Source organism: Danio rerio, chromosome 8 (genome assembly GCF_049306965.1).
Source record: "Danio rerio strain Tuebingen ecotype United States chromosome 8, GRCz12tu, whole genome shotgun sequence".
Taxonomy (NCBI): domain Eukaryota; kingdom Metazoa; phylum Chordata; class Actinopteri; order Cypriniformes; family Danionidae; genus Danio; species Danio rerio.
The window spans coordinates 38,596,432-38,620,835 of NC_133183.1; the positions used below are offsets into that span (position 1 = coordinate 38,596,432).

The 24,404-nt window shown below is 42.8% G+C and overlaps 3 protein-coding genes across 7 annotated transcripts in view; all 3 read left to right on the forward strand.

Annotated features, from left to right (window-relative positions):
* The first annotated feature begins 1,005 nt into the window (after positions 1-1,005).
* The window catches only part of LOC141375737 (E3 ubiquitin-protein ligase RBBP6-like), a 307,115-nt gene continuing 283,716 nt past the window's right edge, over positions 1,006-24,404 (forward strand). The window contains exons 1-7 of one of the 3 annotated variants that reach the window (XM_073910670.1): positions 2,587-3,101; positions 3,295-3,391; positions 3,495-3,570; positions 3,710-3,798; positions 3,875-3,935; positions 4,038-4,177; positions 4,273-5,939. In XM_073910670.1, the coding sequence (XP_073766771.1) occupies positions 3,041-3,101; positions 3,295-3,391; positions 3,495-3,570; positions 3,710-3,798; positions 3,875-3,935; positions 4,038-4,177; positions 4,273-4,447 (699 nt within the window). In that variant the 5' untranslated portion in view covers positions 2,587-3,040 and the 3' untranslated portion in view covers positions 4,448-5,939. Of the gene's footprint in view, positions 3,102-3,294; positions 3,392-3,494; positions 3,571-3,709; positions 3,799-3,874; positions 3,936-4,037; positions 4,178-4,272; positions 5,940-24,404 lie in introns of those variants that run through there. The other 2 variants (XR_012384477.1, XM_073910671.1) reach the window with 2 other exon arrangements.
* On the forward strand, positions 7,076-17,925 carry LOC141375733 (E3 ubiquitin-protein ligase RBBP6-like). 2 transcript variants are annotated; one of them, XM_073910661.1, is made up of 7 exons: positions 7,223-7,772; positions 16,679-16,775; positions 16,879-16,954; positions 17,094-17,182; positions 17,259-17,319; positions 17,422-17,561; positions 17,657-17,923. In XM_073910661.1, exons 1-7 carry the CDS (start codon positions 7,613-7,615, stop codon positions 17,829-17,831), a joined length of 798 nt encoding a protein of 265 aa, XP_073766762.1. In that variant the 5' UTR covers positions 7,223-7,612; the 3' UTR covers positions 17,832-17,923. The 2 variants fall into 2 exon arrangements, with proteins under 2 accessions (XP_073766763.1, XP_073766762.1); XM_073910662.1 differs by lacking the exon at positions 17,259-17,319 and having other exon boundaries at positions 7,076-7,772; positions 17,657-17,925.
* LOC141374992 (E3 ubiquitin-protein ligase RBBP6-like) lies at positions 19,374-22,588 on the forward strand. Of its 2 annotated transcripts, XM_073910534.1 has the most exons (7): positions 19,374-21,157; positions 21,351-21,447; positions 21,551-21,626; positions 21,766-21,854; positions 21,931-21,991; positions 22,094-22,233; positions 22,329-22,588. In XM_073910534.1, exons 1-7 carry the CDS (start codon positions 20,998-21,000, stop codon positions 22,501-22,503), a joined length of 798 nt encoding a protein of 265 aa, XP_073766635.1. In that variant the 5' UTR covers positions 19,374-20,997; the 3' UTR covers positions 22,504-22,588. The 2 variants fall into 2 exon arrangements, with proteins under 2 accessions (XP_073766635.1, XP_073766636.1); XM_073910535.1 differs by lacking the exon at positions 21,931-21,991.

Sequence of the window (24,404 nt, forward strand, 5' to 3'; positions counted from 1 at the left end):
TAAAATCTGATGGGTTTTTTTCAGCGTTCTTACTTCAGTCTTTAATGTCAGGTGATCCTTCAAATGTCAGTGTAAAGTGTTGAGTACACTATTAGTGCTCAGTCGTGTTTTTCATAGTTACCAGTGCCGATGGAGTTTTTTGAAGCGTCATATTCTGCTGGAAACGTTTCATTTGAATGGTAATGTCCCATAAGCGGAGGTCTTGTGAGTAACTTCACAAGTCGGTCAAAGTCTACACCGGTGACAAGCTCATCTACTCCCAGAACCTGCTACTCTCTACCTACACGTTGTCAGCTGATGTTTCAAAACCTCAACACTCGCATACAGAACAGCCTCAGCGTCTGCACCACTTATCGGCACTAGCTGCAAGTCTACACCCCCTCTGTCCAGAAGTGAGCACAGCCTCTTGGTACCATCCCAGCAAGCATTTTTTTGGGGTGTTTAAAGGTGCCAACTGACCATCAAAAGTAAAAATGACTCATTTTATCTCATCCCAACAGGGAAACCACCAACAATAAAGAATGAGTTACTATCTGGTGTCATGGCTTTGCAATTAAAACAAGTTTAGTTATAATGGAGGTCATTGGGGGCAAAAAACAGCCACTTGAACAATATGAACAATACATAAGGGTTAAAAGTCTAATAGACGGCTTGGTTAAAACCAGGCTAAATCTAGGCTGTCAGTGAGTGTGCACCCCTAACCCCGCCTCTCACAGTGACCTCACTAGCTCCGCTGAGTGCTTTGTGTCTCAGATTGCATGCAAGTCTGCAGCCAGATACTGCTGGAAGCTAGTCATCAAATACACAGGAACGAATGACTACACGTGTCAATCTGTCTATTAAACTATCTAATCTGTCTAGTCAGTCTTTTATTATCTTTTATATGCAAAAATATTCATTCATAAAAACATATGTATATATGAACACTGGGTCAAATAGGGTCCGTGCATTTTAAATCTAATAACAAAATTAACCCAATGTTGGTTTTGTCCATATTTAAATGAACGTGTGTAAACGCACGCTTTGATCAAACCTTTTATTCCCCTTGATGATATTGTGCTTTTTTTTTCCCCTCAATGCCCTCCAAAGTTTCAATGTTTGGCCGTGTCTGCCATATCTGTTTTGTTTAAAAAAAAAAAAAGGAATGCATCGGTTCCTGCATGTAGAATTCAGAAATCTCATGGCATTGAAAGAAAACTGGCAGCAGTTGAGTGCCGAGGTCAAAGGTCAGATGAGCAGGCATCACACCTGATAAACACCTGGGGCAACTGTACAGTAAAAAAAAACAAAAACAACAAGATTAAGAAATATTGCTTTAATTTGAGAGAGACAAAAAAAACTCTTCCGTGTTAAAATTTGATGTTCCTCCAGCGTTCTTACGTCAGTCTTTAATGTCAGGTGATCCTTCAAATGTCAGTGTAAATTGTTGAGTGTACCATTAGTGCTCAGTCGTGTTTTTCATAGTTACCAGTGCCGATGGAGTTTTTTTTTTTAGAGCGTCATATTCTGCTGGAAAAGTTTCATTTTAATGGTAATATGCCATGAGCGGAGGTGTATGAGTAACTTCACAAGTTGACCATAGTCTAGAGCGATGACATGCTCATCTACTCCCAGAACCTGGCAGAACGAAATGTTGCAGCTCGTCCGGTCTTCAATGATGAGCCCAAAAGAGGCCACTTCACAGAGCCGGCCCAAGGCTTAAGAGAACTGAGAGGCAGGACAAGATGGCGGGCTGGACTTGGTTAACTTTAGATTTTACACAAATCTCATTGTTTTGTTTTTCACCTAAAATAGTAATTAAAACATCCAAGATGTGTTTTGCCTCATCAAAATGTGGAATTTGATCAGCAAACTACTCATTCTAAGACAACTATGCCTTGGGCTAAATGACTTGGCTTCAAGTACGATGCCACACGATTCAGAAATGAAGGTACAGACTGCACAAACAGATAAACGACATGATGCATCTCATTTCACCACAACTAAAGGCAGCGACAAAAAAAAAGTCAAGCTCTCACGATGATGACATTTCTCATGCAACCCTTTAGCAAGCCTACATAGTATTTATGCCTAAAAGTCACTGCATGGGTAAATAAGAAACAAGCAACACACACACACACACATATATATATATATATATATATATATCCATGGGCCACTGTAAAGTAATATGGTTCTGTCATAACGTTTTGAATGAAAATCTGCATTTGGATAAGACACCTTTAGTATAGTTTTGATTTTAAGGCATAATAAAGATCAAATGCAAGTACGAGTGGATTTACATTGAAAATTTCAAACGCATCAAGAAAACCATGTGCTAAGGAAATTTCAAACCATTTGGAACGCACAGAGACGAGCTTTTGTGCAAAAATGAACTTAAAGGTGCCTTTAAAAAAGTGTCAAAGTACTTTTGAAAACAAAAAAGCAAACCCCCAATAGGTGGCAGCAAGAGGCCGCTTTATTTGAGTAAAGCATTGAACGATTCATTCAGCCAAAGAAGCCAATAGGATGAACGGACAGTTGAATCAATCCCTGAATCATCGACTCACCCGAGTCTTCTTGGCGAAGGCCTGAATCGTTCGTGCAGGGAAACGTCGCTGTGTATTATTCAGAGATGGCCAACTGTTCTGCTGTTTATTTTATTATACTTATCGCAATGATTTTACTACTACTATCAATAAAATTAATATTAATAATGATAATATTGCCGGAAGTTGTACAGCGCATGCGTCACGTGTTCATCATCAGCATCCATGACAACCGTCCTGTGGCTGTTGTTTGAATCTCGCTGTGTCGATTGGCATCTGATCTCTGCGTCCTCCGTGACAATTTTTCCAGATTATCGATATTATTGATCGTTGGATACGTCGATTGATCGCCTGCTGTTCCCATCACTCAGGTTTGACCCTTTTTATTACGCTGTGCTTTGTGTTTGTGTTCAGTATGTCTTGTGTTCACTACAGGTTCCAGAGTCGACTCACCTACGACTCGCTCCAGTTAAGGCCTCAACATCAGCGCGGGGGAGCTGAAGCGGCAGATCATGAGGAGCAAGAGGCTGAAGTTCTGCCAGCTGAAGATCAGCAACGCCCAGACTGATGAAGGTGAGTTGAGGAAAAGACACTTCAACTGTTCTACGCTAACATTAGATGCGTTACATCAGACACTTCTGGAAGCTGTAAGGTGGTGCTGATGCTGACATGTAGGGATGTTTTGGCTGTTTTAAAAGGCTAATGGCTCTCAAAGTATACCGTGCTCCATAATTATGTGCTGATTCTGATTTTATTTTGCTGTCAGAATACACAGATGATGCTCTCATCCCTAAAAACACGTCGGTCATCATCAGACGGATCCCTGCGGCGGGACTGAAGTCCTCAAACAGAAGATTTGTTGGGTAAGTGCTGTGAAATGAGCACACGCGTCCTCTGTTAGATGTTATATGAAGACTCCTGGTCTGTCCCTGGTGTTTTAGTCACACAAGCTCCTTTGTTTTGCAGACATCAAGCTGGACGCTGGCGTGAACCTTCACCTAGAGCTGATCCTTCACTCCTCTCACTGGAGCAGTTGTTGAAGGTATTGAACAAATGAATAGCACAATAGCAATGTAAAGCACACAATATACGCACACGCACTCAGCTTCTTAGGGAGATTTGAGATTGTTTGAAGGGTTGAGGGTGAAAAAGATTCAAATGTGCAAATGCCTGTGAAACAGACTGAGAATCTGGCTGAGGCAAAGGCGTCAGAGGAGGACAAGCTGAAAGCGGTGATGTACCAGTCCAGCCTGTGCTACTACTCCAGCAGGTGAGCGTTCAGACACTGACAGGTTTGCTTTGTGAGAGATGTCTGAGCTGATTCTCATGGTTCTGATGTTCACTAGTGAGGCCATGAGGCTGCTTGGGATCCCGGGACACCACATTAGGCACTGCCCCACTAATGTGGTAACTGGGTTTTCCAAGCTCACGGTTGCTGTGAACTTGAGCTCTTGTCCTCATCAGTCAGATTGTTTGCTCAGAGTTTGACTGTCACTCCTCAATTCACAGGGCAGCCGCTCCGCGCCGCACAAGCGCATCCGGAAGAGCACAGGGATTCCCCGCAGCTTCCTGTTGGAGGTGGACGACCCAGACCGAAAGGGAGTCATGATAGACGGCAGCGGCCGATACGTCATTCCCATCATAGACGCGTGAGTAAACTGTACTTGGCATAGCCGCATGTTCTAGTGTTTGTCCAAATCTCACATGATGTCTGCTTGTGTGTGTTTGCGCTCGATCTGTTCAGTGAGGCCTATGCTGCTGAGAAGAGAAAGAGGCCGTCCTTCTCCTGCCAGACCGAGCCTTTGCCCTCCTCGTCCTCAGCAGGTGCGGCATCTTCGGTCCGGGACGCCGGAGGGAAACGGTCCCGCTCCCCATCTTCACCAGAGACGCGCGGCGACCAGAAGAGACCACGTCGCTGAGAGACCTTCATCCAAGAGACCTGGAGCCGACGTGTAAATATTGTACATAGTTTATTAATAAAAGATAATAAAGATTATAGCCGCATGAACTGTGTGGACTGGTTAACCTTCACTCCAGCAGTGCAACACACACACACACACACACACACACACGAATGAATTCATAAACACAATATCATGAAGTTTTGCTTTAATTTAGGAAAAGAGAAACTCTTCTGGGCTAAAATCTGATGGGTTTTTTTCAGCGTTCTTACTTCAGTCTTTAATGTCAGGTGATCCTTCAAATGTCAGTGTAAAGTGTTGAGTACACTATTAGTGCTCAGTCGTGTTTTTCATAGTTACCAGTGCCGATGGAGTTTTTTGAAGCGTCATATTCTGCTGGAAACGTTTCATTTGAATGGTAATGTCCCATAAGCGGAGGTCTTGTGAGTAACTTCACAAGTCGGTCAAAGTCTACACCGGTGACAAGCTCATCTACTCCCAGAACCTGCTACTCTCTACCTACACGCTGTCAGCTGATGTTTCAAAACCTCAACACTCGCATACAGAACAGCCTCAGCGTCTGCACCACTTATCGGCACTAGCTGCAAGTCTACACCCCCTCTGTCCAGAAGTGAGCACAGCCTCTTGGTACCATCCCAGCAAGCATTTTTTTGGGGTGTTTAAAGGTGCCAACTGACCATCAAAAGTAAAAATGACTCATTTTATCTCATCCCAACAGGGAAACCACCAACAATAAAGAATGAGTTACTATCTGGTGTCATGGCTTTGCAATTAAAACAAGTTTAGTTATAATGGAGGTCATTGGGGGCAAAAAACAGCCACTTGAACAATATGAACAATACATAAGGGTTAAAAGTCTAATAGACGGCTTGGTTAAAACCAGGCTAAATCTAGGCTGTCAGTGAGTGTGCACCCCTAACCCCGCCTCTCACAGTGACCTCACTAGCTCCGCTGAGTGCTTTGTGTCTCAGATTGCATGCAAGTCTGCAGCCAGATACTGCTGGAAGCTAGTCATCAAATACACAGGAACGAATGACTACACGTGTCAATCTGTCTATTAAACTATCTAATCTGTCTAGTCAGTCTTTTATTATCTTTTATATGCAAAAATATTCATTCATAAAAACATATGTATATATGAACACTGGGTCAAATAGGGTCCGTGCATTTTAAATCTAATAACAAAATTAACCCAATGTTGGTTTTGTCCATATTTAAATGAACGTGTGTAAACGCACGCTTTGATCAAACCTTTTATTCCCCTTGATGATATTGTGCTTTTTTTTCCCCTCAATGCCCTCCAAAGTTTCAATGTTTGGCCGTGTCTGCCATATCTGTTTTGTTTAAAAAAAAAAAAAAGGAATGCATCGGTTCCTGCATGTAGAATTCAGAAATCTCATGGCATTGAAAGAAAACTGGCAGCAGTTGAGTGCCGAGGTCAAAGGTCAGATGAGCAGGCATCACACCTGATAAACACCTGGGGCAACTGTACAGTAAAAAAAAAAAAAAACAACAAGATTAAGAAATATTGCTTTAATTTGAGAGAGACAAAAAAAACTCTTCCGTGTTAAAATTTGATGTTCCTCCAGCGTTCTTACGTCAGTCTTTAATGTCAGGTGATCCTTCAAATGTCAGTGTAAATTGTTGAGTGTACCATTAGTGCTCAGTCGTGTTTTTCATAGTTACCAGTGCCGATGGAGTTTTTTTTTTTTAGAGCGTCATATTCTGCTGGAAAAGTTTCATTTTAATGGTAATATGCCATGAGCGGAGGTGTATGAGTAACTTCACAAGTTGACCATAGTCTAGAGCGATGACATGCTCATCTACTCCCAGAACCTGGCAGAACGAAATGTTGCAGCTCGTCCGGTCTTCAATGATGAGCCCAAAAGAGGCCACTTCACAGAGCCGGCCCAAGGCTTAAGAGAACTGAGAGGCAGGACAAGATGGCGGGCTGGACTTGGTTAACTTTAGATTTTACACAAATCTCATTGTTTTGTTTTTCACCTAAAATAGTAATTAAAACATCCAAGATGTGTTTTGCCTCATCAAAATGTGGAATTTGATCAGCAAACTACTCATTCTAAGACAACTATGCCTTGGGCTAAATGACTTGGCTTCAAGTACGATGCCACACGATTCAGAAATGAAGGTACAGACTGCACAAACAGATAAACGACATGATGCATCTCATTTCACCACAACTAAAGGCAGCGACAAAAAAAAAGTCAAGCTCTCACGATGATGACATTTCTCATGCAACCCTTTAGCAAGCCTACATAGTATTTATGCCTAAAAGTCACTGCATGGGTAAATAAGAAACAAGCAACACACACACACACATATATATATATATATATATATATATATCCATGGGCCACTGTAAAGTAATATGGTTCTGTCATAACGTTTTGAATGAAAATCTGCATTTGGATAAGACACCTTTAGTATAGTTTTGATTTTAAGGCATAATAAAGATCAAATGCAAGTACGAGTGGATTTACATTGAAAATTTCAAACGCATCAAGAAAACCATGTGCTAAGGAAATTTCAAACCATTTGGAACGCACAGAGACGAGCTTTTGTGCAAAAATGAACTTAAAGGTGCCTTTAAAAAAGTGTCAAAGTACTTTTGAAAACAAAAAAGCAAACCCCCAATAGGTGGCAGCAAGAGGCCGCTTTATTTGAGTAAAGCATTGAACGATTCATTCAGCCAAAGAAGCCAATAGGATGAACGGACAGTTGAATCAATCCCTGAATCATCGACTCACCCGAGTCTTCTTGGCGAAGGCCTGAATCGTTCGTGCAGGGAAACGTCGCTGTGTATTATTCAGAGATGGCCAACTGTTCTGCTGTTTATTTTATTATACTTATCGCAATGATTTTACTACTACTATCAATAAAATTAATATTAATAATGATAATATTGCCGGAAGTTGTACAGCGCATGCGTCACGTGTTCATCATCAGCATCCATGACAACCGTCCTGTGGCTGTTGTTTGAATCTCGCTGTGTCGATTGGCATCTGATCTCTGCGTCCTCCGTGACAATTTTTCCAGATTATCGATATTATTGATCGTTGGATACGTCGATTGATCGCCTGCTGTTCCCATCACTCAGGTTTGACCCTTTTTATTACGCTGTGCTTTGTGTTTGTGTTCAGTATGTCTTGTGTTCACTACAGGTTCCAGAGTCGACTCACCTACGACAGGCTCCAGTTTGAAGGCCTCAACATCAGCGCGGGGGAGCTGAAGCGGCAGATCATGAGGAGCAAGAGGCTGAAGTTCTGCCAGCTGAAGATCAGCAACGCCCAGACTGATGAAGGTGAGTTGAGGAAAAGACACTTCAACTGTTCTACGTGTGGTAGGCGGACCCTTTAGGTGCGTGCGTTGCGTGCCAATCACGTCAAGGCTTTATATGAGCAGGTGCGCGCTCCGTCTCGGGTTGGCATTTTGTTGTTTGGACCGGTTGATGGGAGTCTCTCCACTAGCCCTCCAGTGAGTAGAGCATGTTAGAAACCGTGAGTAAGATGGAATGGATTATTAAGTTTACATGAGTGTATTTTTCTTTTAAGGATAGTGGTGGCAGTCTGAAATTAACCTGATTATGTGCGGCCAATTTATGGGCGTAATGTAGAGTTTATTCCAAAGGTAAGTTTTGTGTGTTAGAGTAAACGTAGAAAAAAAAAAAAGGGAAAACAGTTTTAAGGAATGTTGTTGTTTTGCAGAGTCTGCTAGCTGCTGCTTTGCTGTAATTTAAGTGGCATCTGGCCCTATTCTGAACGGCATTCCTACGCGTGCGTGTGTGGACATCAGACGCAAGCGCTTCGGACTCCATCCTCCTTGGCCAATTCATGTGCGCTGCCTCATTCATGCGCGCTCGCTGTATGATTTATACAGGTCCTCAAACCATCTACGAGTGTTGCCGTCGGAAACCATGTTAGCCTAGTGTGTTTGTTATTTGCTTTGAGTGATGTGAGTTTGTACGAAGTGTTATTCCATTTCGTTTTTCTTTTTCTTTCTTTGTATGGGTTGCTTTGGTTGCTGTTGTCATTATTATTAGTTTATGATTATTATTTTTAGAAAGTGGTGTCGTTGTTATGATTGTAGTGATGATGTGACACTAACTTATTGGCTTAGTATTGCCCAATCGGAACCAAGGTTGGTGTGACGGTGATATTTTGAATTGTGTGGTTTGTGGTGTATATGATTTACTATATTTTGATTTTTTGTTTTGTTTGGGGTGTATGATTTTGTTTTCAACATCTAGGGGTCCTACATAGTGGTTCCTATTTGGGTTTTATTATATGCTGGAGTGGGACACATTGAATAACCAAGAAATAACAACTGATTACCAATTTCATTTTTGTTGATTGCGGGTGGGATTTATATTGGTATAGTCTTCCTGGTATTTGTATTGATATTGTTTAATGTTTTTTTATTGCTATGTATTTTTTTTTTTGTTGTGTTCTAGAATCACCACCCAACTAGCTTTATTGATTCGGTTTATGCCATTTGTGGGTGGGTTTATGGTTGTATGGATTTTTTTTTGGGGTATTGTATTGATTTTGTCTATTATGATTTTTTGTTGCGTCTATTTCCTTTTTTTTGGCTAAATGTATGGTGTTCTAGAGTGATATCGGGTACACATTGATCCATCTACCTGTCCATTTGTGGGGATGATACTTTAAGCGCTTATGAATTCAGAGTTAGGACGGTGTCCTTAATTGGTGTTTTTGTTACTAGGAACACTGTGTAATTAAGGCAACATTTTTATTGTGATGTTGAGCTCAATGTTTTAAATAGTAAATGTAAGAAATAAAATTGAGATTTGCTTGAACCGTGATTACTCTGCTTGTCACTGTCCATTAAATTGGATACTTACCATTGGGAAGACCATCTTTGGGTTAGTCTTAGGGGTCGAGGGTCTACCCCTGAGTGCCCCTTTTACAATTGGCGTAGTCGGCAGGATTGTGACAAGCAGAGAATATCATATTGTGGGTTAGATTTTGTTTTTTTCTCTTTCTCGCCTACCAGTTTTGTTGCATATTGTTCGGTGTGTGGTATTGTTATTGTGCGTTGTATCTTATTTTCTGATCTCGTTTTTTTACAGCAAAGCAGCAGTTGGCAGTTGGTGAGTTCAGTCGTGTGATTTGTAGGGGTTTGTGTTTTCTGTTTTCCTCTTCCTTTACCTGGTGGTAAGAGCTAAGTATGGAGAAGGAATTGGAGGAGTTGCGACAGCAGGTGGAGTCACTGAGGGGAGAGAATGAGCGGTTGCATCAACAACAGTCGAGTCAAGCTGCAGCAGCCACAGCTTCATCGACTGTGAGTAGCATTCCTGCCCCTAGTCCCATAGTTGAACGGATAGTCTACGTTCCTAGGGAACGGAAGTGTCGTGTTTTTAGTGGAAGGGGTGAAGACAGTGTATTTGAATGGGTGGAGGAGATCCAGGCTTGCTTAAAGGGTCGACATTTGCCTTCAGCTGAGCAGGTTTTGTTTGTGATTGATCATTTGGGGGGTCCTGCTAAGAATGAAATTAAGTATAGAGCCCAGAAGGATAGGGAAACCCCAGAGCAAATCTTTTTGATTTTACAAGAACTTTATGGATACCCACAATCCTATATTGCTTTACAGCAAAGTTTTTTTGCTCGGAGACAGCTAGAGGGGGAATCCCTACAGGAGTATTCACATGCTCTGTTTGCCCTAATGGAGAAGGTAGTCCAACAGGCTCCAGGGGGTATACCTAATTCAGACGTCCTACTTCGAGACCAGTTTGTAGAACATGTGCTTGATAGTGGGTTGAGACGGGAACTTAAACGGCATGTTAGATTAAATCCTACGTCCACTCTTTTGGATATTCGAAAAGAAGCCATTAGGTGGGTGGAAGAGGGATTTCAATATGAGATGAGGGAGAGAAGTAATTCTGTCCCAGTTTCCTCTGCGCTTCAGTATAGGGTACAGGGACAGATGGTTTCCTCTGAGTCACTTAATGTTAACACCTCAGAGTTAATGGAGATAAAGAAAATGATGAGAGCGCAGCAAGAACAGCTTAATTTACTTACTCAAAATTTACAGCAACTCCAGTCCCAACAGGGAGGCGGTTATGCTAGACGGCAAGGACCTATTATTTGTAGGCGTTGTAATCAGCCTGGGCATATTGCTCGGAATTGTACGTCAGCGCAGCCTTACTCCAAAGACCAACAGGCCCGCGTATGTAGTAATGTACTTGCACGTGATGGACAGGCGGAAAACTACAACCCTCTGCACTGACGAGCCGCAGTTCAGAAGGGGTAGTACCAGGCTCTGCAGTTCTTGCCCCCCTTAATGAATCGCCTTCTACCCTTCTGGGTAAGTGCCCTTCGGTTATGGTTAACATGGGTGGGGTTAATGTCCCATGTTTATTGGACACTGGCTCTATGGTAACAACGATCACGGAGAGTTTCTTTCTAGCACATTTTGAGCCTTGGGGTAAGGAAAGGTTAAATAATTGTGGGTGGTTGCAGCTTCGTGCTGCTAACGGTTCAGTTATTCCGTTTGTAGGATATCTGGAGTTGGATTTTGTTATATTGGGTAGAGTCATTCATAAGAAAGGGGTCTTGATCGTGAAGGACCCTGTTCAGGGCCTCACAACTTCAGGGCTGCCAGGCTTATTGGGAATGAATGTGATAGGAGAGTGCTTCCGAGAGCTGTTTAATCAACATGGGACAGAGTTGTTTGATCTCCCCATAGTTAAGGAAGCCCCAGCATGGCAGATGGCAATGCAGTACTGCCAAGCTGATGGTTCGGGGAGGCCAGAATTTACCGGTGGACTGGTTCGTGTGAGGGGGAGGCGAGCTGTTCGTATTCCAGCCAATTCCTTACAGTTTGTTTCGGTTACATGTACTGCACACTGTGGAGCCTTGTCTATGGCTCTTTATGAGCCTTTGGATGAGGGGAACCCACTTCCATCGGGTGTATTGGCCTCCATATCACTGGTTTCAGTGCAAGCGAGCATTGCAAGAATTCCTCTGGTCAATATTAGTGAGCATGATGTTCTGTTGCAACCACGAGTAGTGGTGGGAAGGTTGTGTCCAGCTCAGCCGGTTAATTGGCCAGGGAATATTATTGTTTCTTGTCCAGGTTCAGCTCCGGAATTGTGCGCCACAGTCTCGTCACAAGTTGGGGAAATTGATGAGGTGAGTAAGGCAATTAAGGGATTAGAATTAGAGCATCTTTCCCTAGAGGAAAGGAGTCAGGTAAGGGATCTGTTGACTAGGTTTAGATCTGTCTTTTCAAGTAACGAGTGTGATTTAGGTTGTACTAGCTTAATCACACACGAGATCCCATTAATAGATCCTGCCCCCGTACGGCAGAGGTATTGCCGTATTCCACCATCTGATTATGCTGCTGTTAAAGAGCATGTTCAGCAACTGCTTGCAAGTCAAGTGGTTCGGGAAAGTAGTAGTCCATTTGCTTCCCCAATAGTGGTGGTCAAGAAAAAAGATGGTAAGATACGATTGTGTGTGGACTATCGTCAGTTAAATCAGAAAACAAGAAAGGATGCATTCCCCTTACCTCGCATAGAAGAGACTCTGGACGCCCTTTCGGGAGCACAGTGGTTCTCTACTTTAGACTTGGTAAGTGGATACAATCAAGTTCCAGTGGCAGAGCAGGATAAGAGCAAGACGGCCTTTTGCACACCCTTTGGGCTGTTTGAATTTAATCGGATGCCCTTCGGGCTGTGCAATGCCCCAAGCACGTTCCAAAGGTTGATGGAGCGGATGTTTGGGGATCAACGGTTCCAAACATTGTTGTTGTACCTGGACGATATTATTATTTTTTCGTCCACCGTATCCCAACACCTGGAACGGCTGGAGTTGGTGTTTGGCCGTCTGCAACAAGAGGGCTTAAAAGCAAAATTGGATAAGTGCTGTTTTTTCCGTCAAGAAGTACATTACTTGGGGCATGTTGTTTCGAGGGAGGGTGTCTCTACTGACCCGGGTAAAATAAGCACAGTGGCAGAATGGAAGCGGCCGAACAATGTTGCAGATCTAAGATCATTTCTAGGGTTTGCAAGCTACTATTGTCGATTCGTAGAGGGGTTTGCAAAGTTGGCTGCCCCTCTCCATCGCTTGGTAGCAGAATTGATTGGCACAAAGAAAAGAAGGGGGTCAGGTAAACCAATGGAAAGTTGCTGGACCCCAGAGTGTGAAGAGGGGTTCCAGTATCTTAAAAATAAGTTGGTAACTGCCCCTGTCTTGGCATATGCTGATTTTTCTAAGCCATTCGTGCTTGATGTGGATGCTAGCCATTTAGGGTTAGGTGCAGTGCTTAGCCAGGAGCAGGGTGGTAAGTTGCGGCCAGTGGCCTATGCTAGTCGAGGGCTTAGGCCAACAGAAAGGAATATGGAGAACTATAGCTCTATGAAGTTAGAACTTCTTGCCCTAAAATGGGCAATGGCAGAAAAGTTCAAGGATTATCTCTTGGGCCATCACTGCACAGTTTATACTGATAATAATCCATTGAGCTATTTGAGTACCGCCAAGTTAGGTGCAACCGAACAACGTTGGGTGTCCCAGTTGGAGATTTTTGATTATGAGATAAAGTATCGCCCTGGCCGTGTAAATGGAAATGCTGATTCCTTGTCAAGACAGTATTCCTCTGGGAGGTCGAAACCATTGTCTGGTACACCACTACCTGAGAGGCTTCGCACAGCTGACAATTGTCAGAGGGAAAAAGGTGATTTGGTAGGAGCAGAGCAACATGCTATTACTGTCTTCCCACTGTATTCCAGAGAACAACTACAGCAAATGCAGGCAGGTGATCCAACAGTGGGGCCATTTCTCAGGTTCTTTTCTATGAAGAAGTATCCCTCAAAGGCGGAGCGACAGTTAATGTCAAAGTTTGGGTTGGAGCTTTTACGACAATGGGGAAGATTGGCGTTAAAGGGAGGATTGTTGTATCGGCAACTGAAGCTCCCTGATGGGGGGGAGGAGATAGATCAATTAGTACTACCAGAGGTGCTGTGGGATGAGGTATTTCAGCAGCTGCATGATGGGCATGGTCATCAGGGCAGAGATCGAACTTATGACTTGATTCGCAGGAGGTGTTATTGGCCAAGTATGAGTGCATATGTGCAGGAACGCTGCCAGAATTGTTGGCAGTGTGCCATTTCGAAGTCTAGCAAGCCACCAGCACGTGCCCCCATGGGCCATTTGTTGGCATCCAAGCCCAATCAGATATTGGCGGTTGATTTCACGTTAATAGAACCATCTAGTGATGGGCGTGAGCATGTTCTAATTATGACGGATGTATTTTCTAAATACACTTTAGCGGTGCCAACAAGGGATCAGCGGGCGACCACGGTGGCTAGTGTTTTGGTCCAAGAATGGTTTTATAAACTGGGTGTGCCGGCTAGGATTCACTCTGACCAGGGGCGGAATTTTGAAAGTGCGGTGATTGCTCAACTATGTCAACTTTATGGAATCCAGAAGACGCACACGACCCCATATCATCCACAAGGGAATGGACAGTGTGAACGGTTTAATCGCACGCTGCATGATCTGCTCCGTTCCCTTCCACCTGAACAGAAACGTTCTTGGACCTCGCACTTGGCACAGGTGGTGTTTACTTATAATACCACTTGCCACCATTCAACTGGGGAGTCTCCTCATTTTTTAATGTTTGGTCAGAACCCTCGGTTGCCGGTAGATTTTCTGCTTGCTGCGGTTGAAGAACCGGTTATGGGTAGTGTGGAAGATTGGGTGGCAAAGCATCAAGAAGGGTTAAGAGACACATATGGAAGAGTGAAAGCCCGGCTGGACGCAGCAGCAGATTATAGGAAGACGTTGTACGATCAGACAGTGAAGGGTCAACCTTTGATGGAGAACTATATTGTGCAGTTGCGTGAAAGTGGAGTTCGGGGTCGAAATAAAATTCAAAACCACTGGTCGACCACATTGTATAAGATAGTGAGGGCCCCGCGGGATGGGGGGCAGGTGTACAGCATTTCTCCTTTAGAAGAGCCTTCCCGGATTAAACATGTACATAGGTCCTTATTAAAGTTGGCACCTACCACTGTACAACCGACTAACCACATTGATTTAGGGTTACTAGATCAGGATTCTGGACAATGCGAGTGTGCTGACGATTCTGTAGCGGTTGTAGTTAAAACTCTGGGACCTACTTCTTCGGAAGATGATTTGTTGCTAATAGGCCAAGATAAAACATCTAGTGAGGTTTCCTCCTTGGCCCCAGTACATAACGTACCAGTTGGGGGGCCCTCTGTTGAAGGGATGGGGAGTTTACGGAGATCAAATAGAGTGACTGCAGGAAAGCATTCTAATCGTTATCATTTGCCCAAAGCAGTGACTGGTAATGTATCGGCTAGTTTATTGGTACAGGCTGGGAATCCCTCGGAGCAAGAGTATGGTAGGACTTTTCGCCCTTGGTTATAGCTAAATCATTGGGACAATGATTGAAAAGCTGGGGGTAGATTGTGGTAGGCGGACCCTTTAGGTGCGTGCGTTGCGTGCCAATCACGTCAAGGCTTTATATGAGCAGGTGCGCGCTCCATCTCGGGTTGGCATTTTGTTGTTTGGACCGGTTGATGGGAGTCTCTCCACTAGCCCTCCAGTGAGTAGAGCATGTTAGAAACCGTGAGTAAGATGGAATGGATTATTAAGTTTACATGAGTGTATTTTTCTTTTAAGGATAGTGGTGGCAGTCTGAAATTAACCTGATTATGTGCGGCCAATTTATGGGCGTAATGTAGAGTTTATTCCAAAGGTAAGTTTTGTGTGTTAGAGTAAACGTAGAAAAAAAAAAAAGGGAAAACAGTTTTAAGGAATGTTGTTGTTTTGCAGAGTCTGCTAGCTGCTGCTTTGCTGTAATTTAAGTGGCATCTGGCCCTATTCTGAACGGCATTCCTACGCGTGCGTGTGTGGACATCAGACGCAAGCGCTTCGGACTCCATCCTCCTTGGCCAATTCATGTGCGCTGCCTCATTCATGCGCGCTCGCTGTATGATTTATACAGGTCCTCAAACCATCTACGAGTGTTGCCGTCGGAAACCATGTTAGCCTAGTGTGTTTGTTATTTGCTTTGAGTGATGTGAGTTTGTACGAAGTGTTATTCCATTTCGTTTTTCTTTTTCTTTCTTTGTATGGGTTGCTTTGGTTGCTGTTGTCATTATTATTAGTTTATGATTATTATTTTTAGAAAGTGGTGTCGTTGTTATGATTGTAGTGATGATGTGACACTAACTTATTGGCTTAGTATTGCCCAATCGGAACCAAGGTTGGTGTGACGGTGATATTTTGAATTGTGTGGTTTGTGGTGTATATGATTTACTATATTTTGATTTTTTGTTTTGTTTGGGGTGTATGATTTTGTTTTCAACATCTAGGGGTCCTACATAGTGGTTCCTATTTGGGTTTTATTATATGCTGGAGTGGGACACATTGAATAACCAAGAAATAACAACTGATTACCAATTTCATTTTTGTTGATTGCGGGTGGGATTTATATTGGTATAGTCTTCCTGGTATTTGTATTGATATTGTTTAATGTTTTTTTATTGCTATGTATTTTTTTTTTTTGTTGTGTTCTAGAATCACCACCCAACTAGCTTTATTGATTCGGTTTATGCCATTTGTGGGTGGGTTTATGGTTGTATGGATTTTTTTTTGGGGTATTGTATTGATTTTGTCTATTATGATTTTTTGTTGCGTCTATTTCCTTTTTTTTGGCTAAATGTATGGTGTTCTAGAGTGATATCGGGTACACATTGATCCATCTACCTGTCCATTTGTGGGGATGATACTTTAAGCGCTTATGAATTCAGAGTTAGGACGGTGTCCTTAATTGGTGTTTTTGTTACTAGGAACACTGTGTAATTAAGGCAACATTTTTATTGTGATGTTGAGCTCAATGTTTTAAATAGTAAATGTAAGAAATAAAATTGAGATTTGCTTGAACCGTGATTACTCTGCTTGTCACTGTCCATTAACTTGGATACTTACCATTGGGAAGACCATCTTTGGGTTAGTCTTAGGGGTCGAGGGTCTACCCCTGAGTGCCCCTTTTACATACGCTAACATTAGATGCGTTACATCAGACACTTCTGGAAGCTGTAAGGTGGTGCTGATGCTGACATGTAGGGATGTTTTGGCTGTTTTAAAAGGCTAATGGCTCTCAAAGTATACCGTGCTCCATAATTATGTGCTGATTCTGATTTTATTTTGCTGTCAGAATACACAGATGATGCTCTCATCCCTAAAAACACGTCGGTCATCATCAGACGGATCCCTGCGGCGGGACTGAAGTCCTCAAACAGAAGATTTGTTGGGTAAGTGCTGTGAAATGAGCACACGCGTCCTCTGTTAGATGTTATATGAAGACTCCTGGTCTGTCCCTGGTGTTTTAGTCACACAAGCTCCTTTGTTTTGCAGACATCAAGCTGGACGCTGGCGTGAACCTTCACCTAGAGCTGATCCTTCACTCCTCTCACTGGAGCAGTTGTTGAAGGTATTGAACAAATGAATAGCACAATAGCAATGTAAAGCACACAATATACGCACACGCACTCAGCTTCTTAGGGAGATTTGAGATTGTTTGAAGGGTTGAGGGTGAAAAAGATTCAAATGTGCAAATGCCTGTGAAACAGACTGAGAATCTGGCTGAGGCAAAGGCGTCAGAGGAGGACAAGCTGAAAGCGGTGATGTACCAGTCCAGCCTGTGCTACTACTCCAGCAGGTGAGCGTTCAGACACTGACAGGTTTGCTTTGTGAGAGATGTCTGAGCTGATTCTCATGGTTCTGATGTTCACTAGTGAGGCCATGAGGCTGCTTGGGATCCCGGGACACCACATTAGGCACTGCCCCACTAATGTGGTAACTGGGTTTTCCAAGCTCACGGTTGCTGTGAACTTGAGCTCTTGTCCTCATCAGTCAGATTGTTTGCTCAGAGTTTGACTGTCACTCCTCAATTCACAGGGCAGCCGCTCCGCGCCGCACAAGCGCATCCGGAAGAGCACAGGGATTCCCCGCAGCTTCCTGTTGGAGGTGGACGACCCAGACCGAAAGGGAGTCATGATAGACGGCAGCGGCCGATACGTCATTCCCATCATAGACGCGTGAGTAAACTGTACTTGGCATAGCCGCATGTTCTAGTGTTTGTCCAAATCTCACATGATGTCTGCTTGTGTGTGTTTGCGCTCGATCTGTTCAGTGAGGCCTATGCTGCTGAGAAGAGAAAGAGGCCGTCCTTCTCCTGCCAGACCGAGCCTTTGCCCTCCTCGTCCTCAGCAGGTGCGGCATCTTCGGTCCGGGACGCCGGAGGGAAACGGTCCCGCTCCCCATCTTCACCAGAGACGCGCGGCGACCAGAAGAGACCACGTCGCTGAGAGACCTTCATCCAAGAGACCTGGAGCCGACGTGTAAATATTGTACATAGTTTATTCATAAAAGATAATAAAGATTATAGCCGCATGAACTGTGTGGACTGGTTAACCTTCACTCCAGCAGTGCAACACACACATACACACACACACACACACACACACACACACACGAATGAATTCATAAACACAATATCATGAAGTTTTGCTTTAATTTAGGAAAAGAGAAACTCTTCTGGGCTAAAATCTGATGGGTTTTTTTCAGCGTTCTTACTTCAGTCTTTAATGTCAGGTGATCCTTCAAATGTCAGTGTAAAGTGTTGAGTACACTATTAGTGCTCAGTCGTGTTTTTCATAGTTACCAGTGCCGATGGAGTTTTTTGAAGCGTCATATTCTGCTGGAAACGTTTCATTTGAATGGTAATGTCCCATAAGCGGAGGTCTTGTGAGTAACTTCACAAGTCGGTCAAAGTCTACACCGGTGACAAGCTCATCTACTCCCAGAACCTGCTACTCTCTACCTACACGTTGTCAGCTGATGTTTCAAAACCTCAACACTCGCATACAGAACAGCCTCAGCGTCTGCACCACTTATCGGCACTAGCTGCAAGTCTACACCCCCTCTGTCCAGAAGTGAGCACAGCCTCTTGGTACCGTCCCAGCAAGCATTTTTTTGGGGTGTTTAAAGGTGCCAACTGACCATCAAAAGTAAAAATGACTCATTTTATCTCATCCCAACAGGGAAACCACCAACAATAAAGAATGAGTTACTATCTGGTGTCATGGCTTTGCAATTAAAACAAGTTTAGTTATAATGGAGGTCATTGGGGGCAAAAAACAGCCACTTGAACAATATGAACAATACATAAGGGTTAAAAGTCTAATAGACGGCTTGGTTAAAACCAGGCTAAATCTAGGCTGTCAGTGAGTGTGCACCCCTAACCCCGCCTCTCACAGTGACCTCACTAGCTCCGCTGAGTGCTTTGTGTCTCAGATTGCATGCAAGTCTGCAGCCAGATACTGCTGGAAGCTAGTCATCAAATACACAGGAACGAATGACTACACGTGTCAATCTGTCTATTAAACTATCTAATCTGTCTAGTCAGTCTTTTATTATCTTTTATATGCAAAAATATTCATTCATAAAAACATATGTATATATGAACACTGGGTCAAATAGGGTCCGTGCATTTTAAATCTAATAACAAAATTAACCCAATGTTGGTTTTGTCCATATTTAAATGAACGTGTGTAAACGCACGCTTTGATCAAACCTTTTATTCCCCTTGATGATATTGTGCTTTTTTTTCCCCTCAATGCCCTCCAAAGTTTCAATGTTTGGCCGTGTCTGCCATATCTGTTTTGTTTAAAAAAAAAAAAAGGAATGCATCGGTTCCTGCATGTAGAATTCAGAAATCTCATGGCATTGAAAGAAAACTGGCAGCAGTTGAGTGCCGAGGTCAAAGGTCAGATGAGCAGGCATCACACCTGATAAACACCTGGGGCAACTGTACAGTAAAAAAAAAAAAAAACAACAAGATTAAGAAATATTGCTTTAATTTGAGAGAGACAAAAAAAACTCTTCCGTGTTAAAATTTGATGTTCCTCCAGCGTTCTTACGTCAGTCTTTAATGTCAGGTGATCCTTCAAATGTCAGTGTAAATTGTTGAGTGTACCATTAGTGCTCAGTCGTGTTTTTCATAGTTACCAGTGCCGATGGAGTTTTTTTTTTTTAGAGCGTCATATTCTGCTGGAAAAGTTTCATTTTAATGGTAATATGCCATGAGCGGAGGTGTATGAGTAACTTCACAAGTTGACCATAGTCTAGAGCGATGACATGCTCATCTACTCCCAGAACCTGGCAGAACGAAATGTTGCAGCTCGTCCGGTCTTCAATGATGAGCCCAAAAGAGGCCACTTCACAGAGCCGGCCCAAGGCTTAAGAGAACTGAGAGGCAGGACAAGATGGCGGGCTGGACTTGGTTAACTTTAGATTTTACACAAATCTCATTGTTTTGTTTTTCACCTAAAATAGTAATTAAAACATCCAAGATGTGTTTTGCCTCATCAAAATGTGGAATTTGATCAGCAAACTACTCATTCTAAGACAACTATGCCTTGGGCTAAATGACTTGGCTTCAAGTACGATGCCACACGATTCAGAAATGAAGGTACAGACTGCACAAACAGATAAACGACATGATGCATCTCATTTCACCACAACTAAAGGCAGCGACAAAAAAAAAGTCAAGCTCTCACGATGATGACATTTCTCATGCAACCCTTTAGCAAGCCTACATAGTATTTATGCCTAAAAGTCACTGCATGGGTAAATAAGAAACAAGCAACACACACACACACATATATATATATATATCCATGGGCCACTGTAAAGTAATATGGTTCTGTCATAACGTTTTGAATGAAAATCTGCATTTGGATAAGACACCTTTAGTATAGTTTTGATTTTAAGGCATAATAAAGATCAAATGCAAGTACGAGTGGATTTACATTGAAAATTTCAAACGCATCAAGAAAACCATGTGCTAAGGAAATTTCAAACCATTTGGAACGCACAGAGACGAGCTTTTGTGCAAAAATGAACTTAAAGGTGCCTTTAAAAAAGTGTCAAAGTACTTTTGAAAACAAAAAAGCAAACCCCCAATAGGTGGCAGCAAGAGGCCGCTTTATTTGAGTAAAGCATTGAACGATTCATTCAGCCAAAGAAGCCAATAGGATGAACGGACAGTTGAATCAATCCCTGAATCATCGACTCACCCGAGTCTTCTTGGCGAAGGCCTGAATCGTTCGTGCAGGGAAACGTCGCTGTGTATTATTCAGAGATGGCCAACTGTTCTGCTGTTTATTTTATTATACTTATCGCAATGATTTTACTACTACTATCAATAAAATTAATATTAATAATGATAATATTGCCGGAAGTTGTACAGCGCATGCGTCACGTGTTCATCATCAGCATCCATGACAACCGTCCTGTGGGTGTTGTTTGAATCTCGCTGTGTCGATTGGCATCTGATCTCTGCGTCCTCCGTGACAATTTTTCCAGATTATCGATATTATTGATCGTTGGATACGTCGATTGATCGCCTGCTGTTCCCATCACTCAGGTTTGACCCTTTTTATTACGCTGTGCTTTGTGTTTGTGTTCAGTATGTCTTGTGTTCACTACAGGTTCCAGAGTCGACTCACCTACGACTCGCTCCAGTTTGAAGGCCTCAACATCAGCGCGGGGGAGCTGAAGCGGCAGATCATGAGGAGCAAGAGGCTGAAGTTCTGCCAGCTGAAGATCAGCAACGCCCAGACTGATGAAGGTGAGTTGAGGAAAAGACACTTCAACTGTTCTACGCTAACATTAGATGCGTTACATCAGACACTTCTGGAAGCTGTAAGGTGGTGCTGATGCTGACATGTAGGGATGTTTTGGCTGTTTTAAAAGGCTAATGGCTCTCAAAGTATACCGTGCTCCATAATTATGTGCTGATTCTGATTTTATTTTGCTGTCAGAATACACAGATGATGCTCTCATCCCTAAAAACACGTCGGTCATCATCAGACGGATCCCTGCGGCGGGACTGAAGTCCTCAAACAGAAGATTTGTTGGGTAAGTGCTGTGAAATGAGCACACGCGTCCTCTGTTAGATGTTATATGAAGACTCCTGGTCTGTCCCTGGTGTTTTAGTCACACAAGCTCCTTTGTTTTGCAGACATCAAGCTGGACGCTGGCGTGAACCTTCACCTAGAGCTGATCCTTCACTCCTCTCACTGGAGCAGTTGTTGAAGGTATTGAACAAATGAATAGCACAATAGCAATGTAAAGCACACAATATACGCACACGCACTCAGCTTCTTAGGGAGATTTGAGATTGTTTGAAGGGTTGAGGGTGAAAAAGATTCAAATGTGCAAATGCCTGTGAAACAGACTGAGAATCTGGCTGAGGCAAAGGCGTCAGAGGAGGACAAGCTGAAAGCGGTGATGTACCAGTCCAGCCTGTGCTACTACTCCAGCAGGTGAGCGTTCAGACACTGACAGGTTTGCTTTGTGAGAGATGTCTGAGCTGATTCTCATGGTTCTGATGTTCACTAGTGAGGCCATGAGGCTGCTTGGGATCCCGGGACACCACATTAGGCACTGCCCCACTAATGTGGTAACTGGGTTTTCCAAGCTCACGGTTGCTGTGAACTTGAGCTCTTGTCCTCATCAGTCAGATTGTTTGCTCAGAGTTTGACTGTCACTCCTCAATTCACAGGGCAGCCGCTCCGCGCCGCACAAGCGCATCCGGAAGAGCACAGGGATTCCCCGCAGCTTCCTGTTGGAGGTGGACGACCCAGACCGAAAGGGAGTCATGATAGACGGCAGCGGCCGATACGTCATTCCCATCATAGACGCGTGAGTAAACTGTACTTGGCATAGCCGCATGTTCTAGTGTTTGTCCAAATCTCACATGATGTCTGCTTGTGTGTGTTTGCGCTCGATCTGTTCAGTGAGGCCTATGCTGCTGAGAAGAGAAAGAGGCCGTCCTTCTCCTGCCAGACCGAGCCTTTGCCCTCCTCGTCCTCAGCAGGTGCGGCATCTTCGGTCCGGGACGCCGGAGGGAAACGGTCCCGCTCCCCATCTTCACCAGAGACGCGCGGCGACCAGAAGAGACCACGTCGCTGAGAGACCTTCATCCAAGAGACCTGGAGCCGACGTGTAAATATTGTACATAGTTTATTAATAAAAGATAATAAAGATTATAGCCGCATGAACTGTGTGGACTGGTTAACCTTCACTCCAGCAGTGCAACACACACATACACACATACAGGCATACATGGTTTATGATGTCAATGTGACTTTTTGGTGGTTTACGGGGACATACCTTTGCCAACATCCTACGAACATAAAACTTGTGCCAAAAATTTTTATTTGAGCTACAAAAGGCAAACAACGCTTAAAAACAGCAATTTTAGTTTCACAACACACTCAAATTAACTATGTGACATTTCACAGGCTTATGGGGACAGACAAAATCATGGTTTACAAGGTCTGTTTACATGTTACACACAAACCTAGCCCCTTCATGGTTTAAAAGGACTGATTAACACATTTTACATATCACACTATTCTGCCATTGCAGTAAGGGTGACAACAGAACAGACTCTGGCTTTCCTCAGCTAGACACCTGCTAAACCCATCTCAGTTGCTAAGGTTCTGCCTGTCACTTCTTAAATGACAAAATACTATTTTGCTTATAATACACTTTTGATTTAACAATTCTGTAGGCTTATTGTGTTGTATCAGTTAAACAATCTGTTTAATGTACTGTTGAACAATAACCTGAAAAAGACAGCATTTTAACATTAAAGTATGAAGAGTTAATTGTTTAAGGGCTTTTGCTCTTATTTTATAGGACAGTAGATATTTTGAAAGGCAACTTCAGATAAAAAAAGAACATAATTGGCAAAGAACCTTCAACCATGAACAACCAGAAGCACAACTGTACGATAACATATTCATTATTTTATTCTTTTACTTGGCCAGAACACAAATGTTCCCCTCTGTGAACTCTGTGTGGAGTTTGCATGTTCTCTGTGTTGGAGTGGGTTTCCTCCGGGTGCTCCGGTTTCCCCCACAGTCCAAAGACAAGCGGTACAGGGGATTGAATACACTAAATTGTCCGTAGTGTGTGTGTATGAGTGTGTATGGATGTTTTCCAGTGATGGGTTGCAGCTGGAAGAACAACCGCAACGTAAAACATATTCTGGATAAGTTGGTGGTTCATTTCACTGTGGAAACCCCTGATAAATAAAGGGGTTAAGCCGAAAAGAAAATGAATGAATGAATGATTACAGCTTATAAACAAACTAATGGTATTTTAAGATTTAATTAAGTCGTTCAACAGATTATTCTTTTTCAAATTTAAATATTTATACTAGAACACAACATGGTAGTGCACTAGAATACTGTCAAATACAAAACATTGCCACTCAATGACAGAAATAAAAAAATAAACTTTTTTAATTTTACTTTTGAAGTCCAGGAAAACAGCAGGGGAACTAAACATGTATATACATTTTATTATGAAATGCATCAACTATTATCGCTCTGACAAGAACAAAAAAATAGATGGATAAAAATAGATAAAAAGATAGATAAAAAGAAAAAAAGATAAAACTAGACATAAAAGTTTGATTCCACAAATTGAATGATACATACAGAATGATATGAACACAAAACAGATTAAAAACTAAATTTCGTAATGTGACAGTAATATAATGTGTTATAATGTGACTAATTAATATCATACACATTTTCACTTTTTTGTCACAGTGACAATATTTGACCATTTTCAAACATGTAAATAAAAAACAAAAAACATGTCTTTTTGCTACTCAACACTGTTGTAAATGTTTAGTCTGAGGGACTGCATTTGTGGGTTATGTATTTTTGTGTGATGGGTATTGCCCAGGCTCATGAAGCAGACGTGGACCTGGACTGTGGAGCAGTACCAGACTGTGGAGTAGTGGCAGACATGGGTTGAGAAGCAGAGGCAAACTGTAGAGCAATGTAGAGACTACC

Coding starts and splice junctions, on each gene's coding strand:
- LOC141375733 (XM_073910661.1), top strand. CDS start 7,613: ATGTCTTGTGTTCACTACAGGTTCCAGAGTCGACTCACCTACGACAGG. Junction 16,776..16,878: donor TCAAACAGAAGATTTGTTGG/GTAAGTGCTGTG, acceptor TTTGTTTTGCAG/ACATCAAGCTGGACGCTGGC. Junction 16,955..17,093: donor CACTGGAGCAGTTGTTGAAG/GTATTGAACAAA, acceptor CCTGTGAAACAG/ACTGAGAATCTGGCTGAGGC.
- LOC141374992 (XM_073910534.1), top strand. CDS start 20,998: ATGTCTTGTGTTCACTACAGGTTCCAGAGTCGACTCACCTACGACTCG. Junction 21,855..21,930: donor CTGTGCTACTACTCCAGCAG/GTGAGCGTTCAG, acceptor GATGTTCACTAG/TGAGGCCATGAGGCTGCTTG. Junction 22,234..22,328: donor GTCATTCCCATCATAGACGC/GTGAGTAAACTG, acceptor CGATCTGTTCAG/TGAGGCCTATGCTGCTGAGA.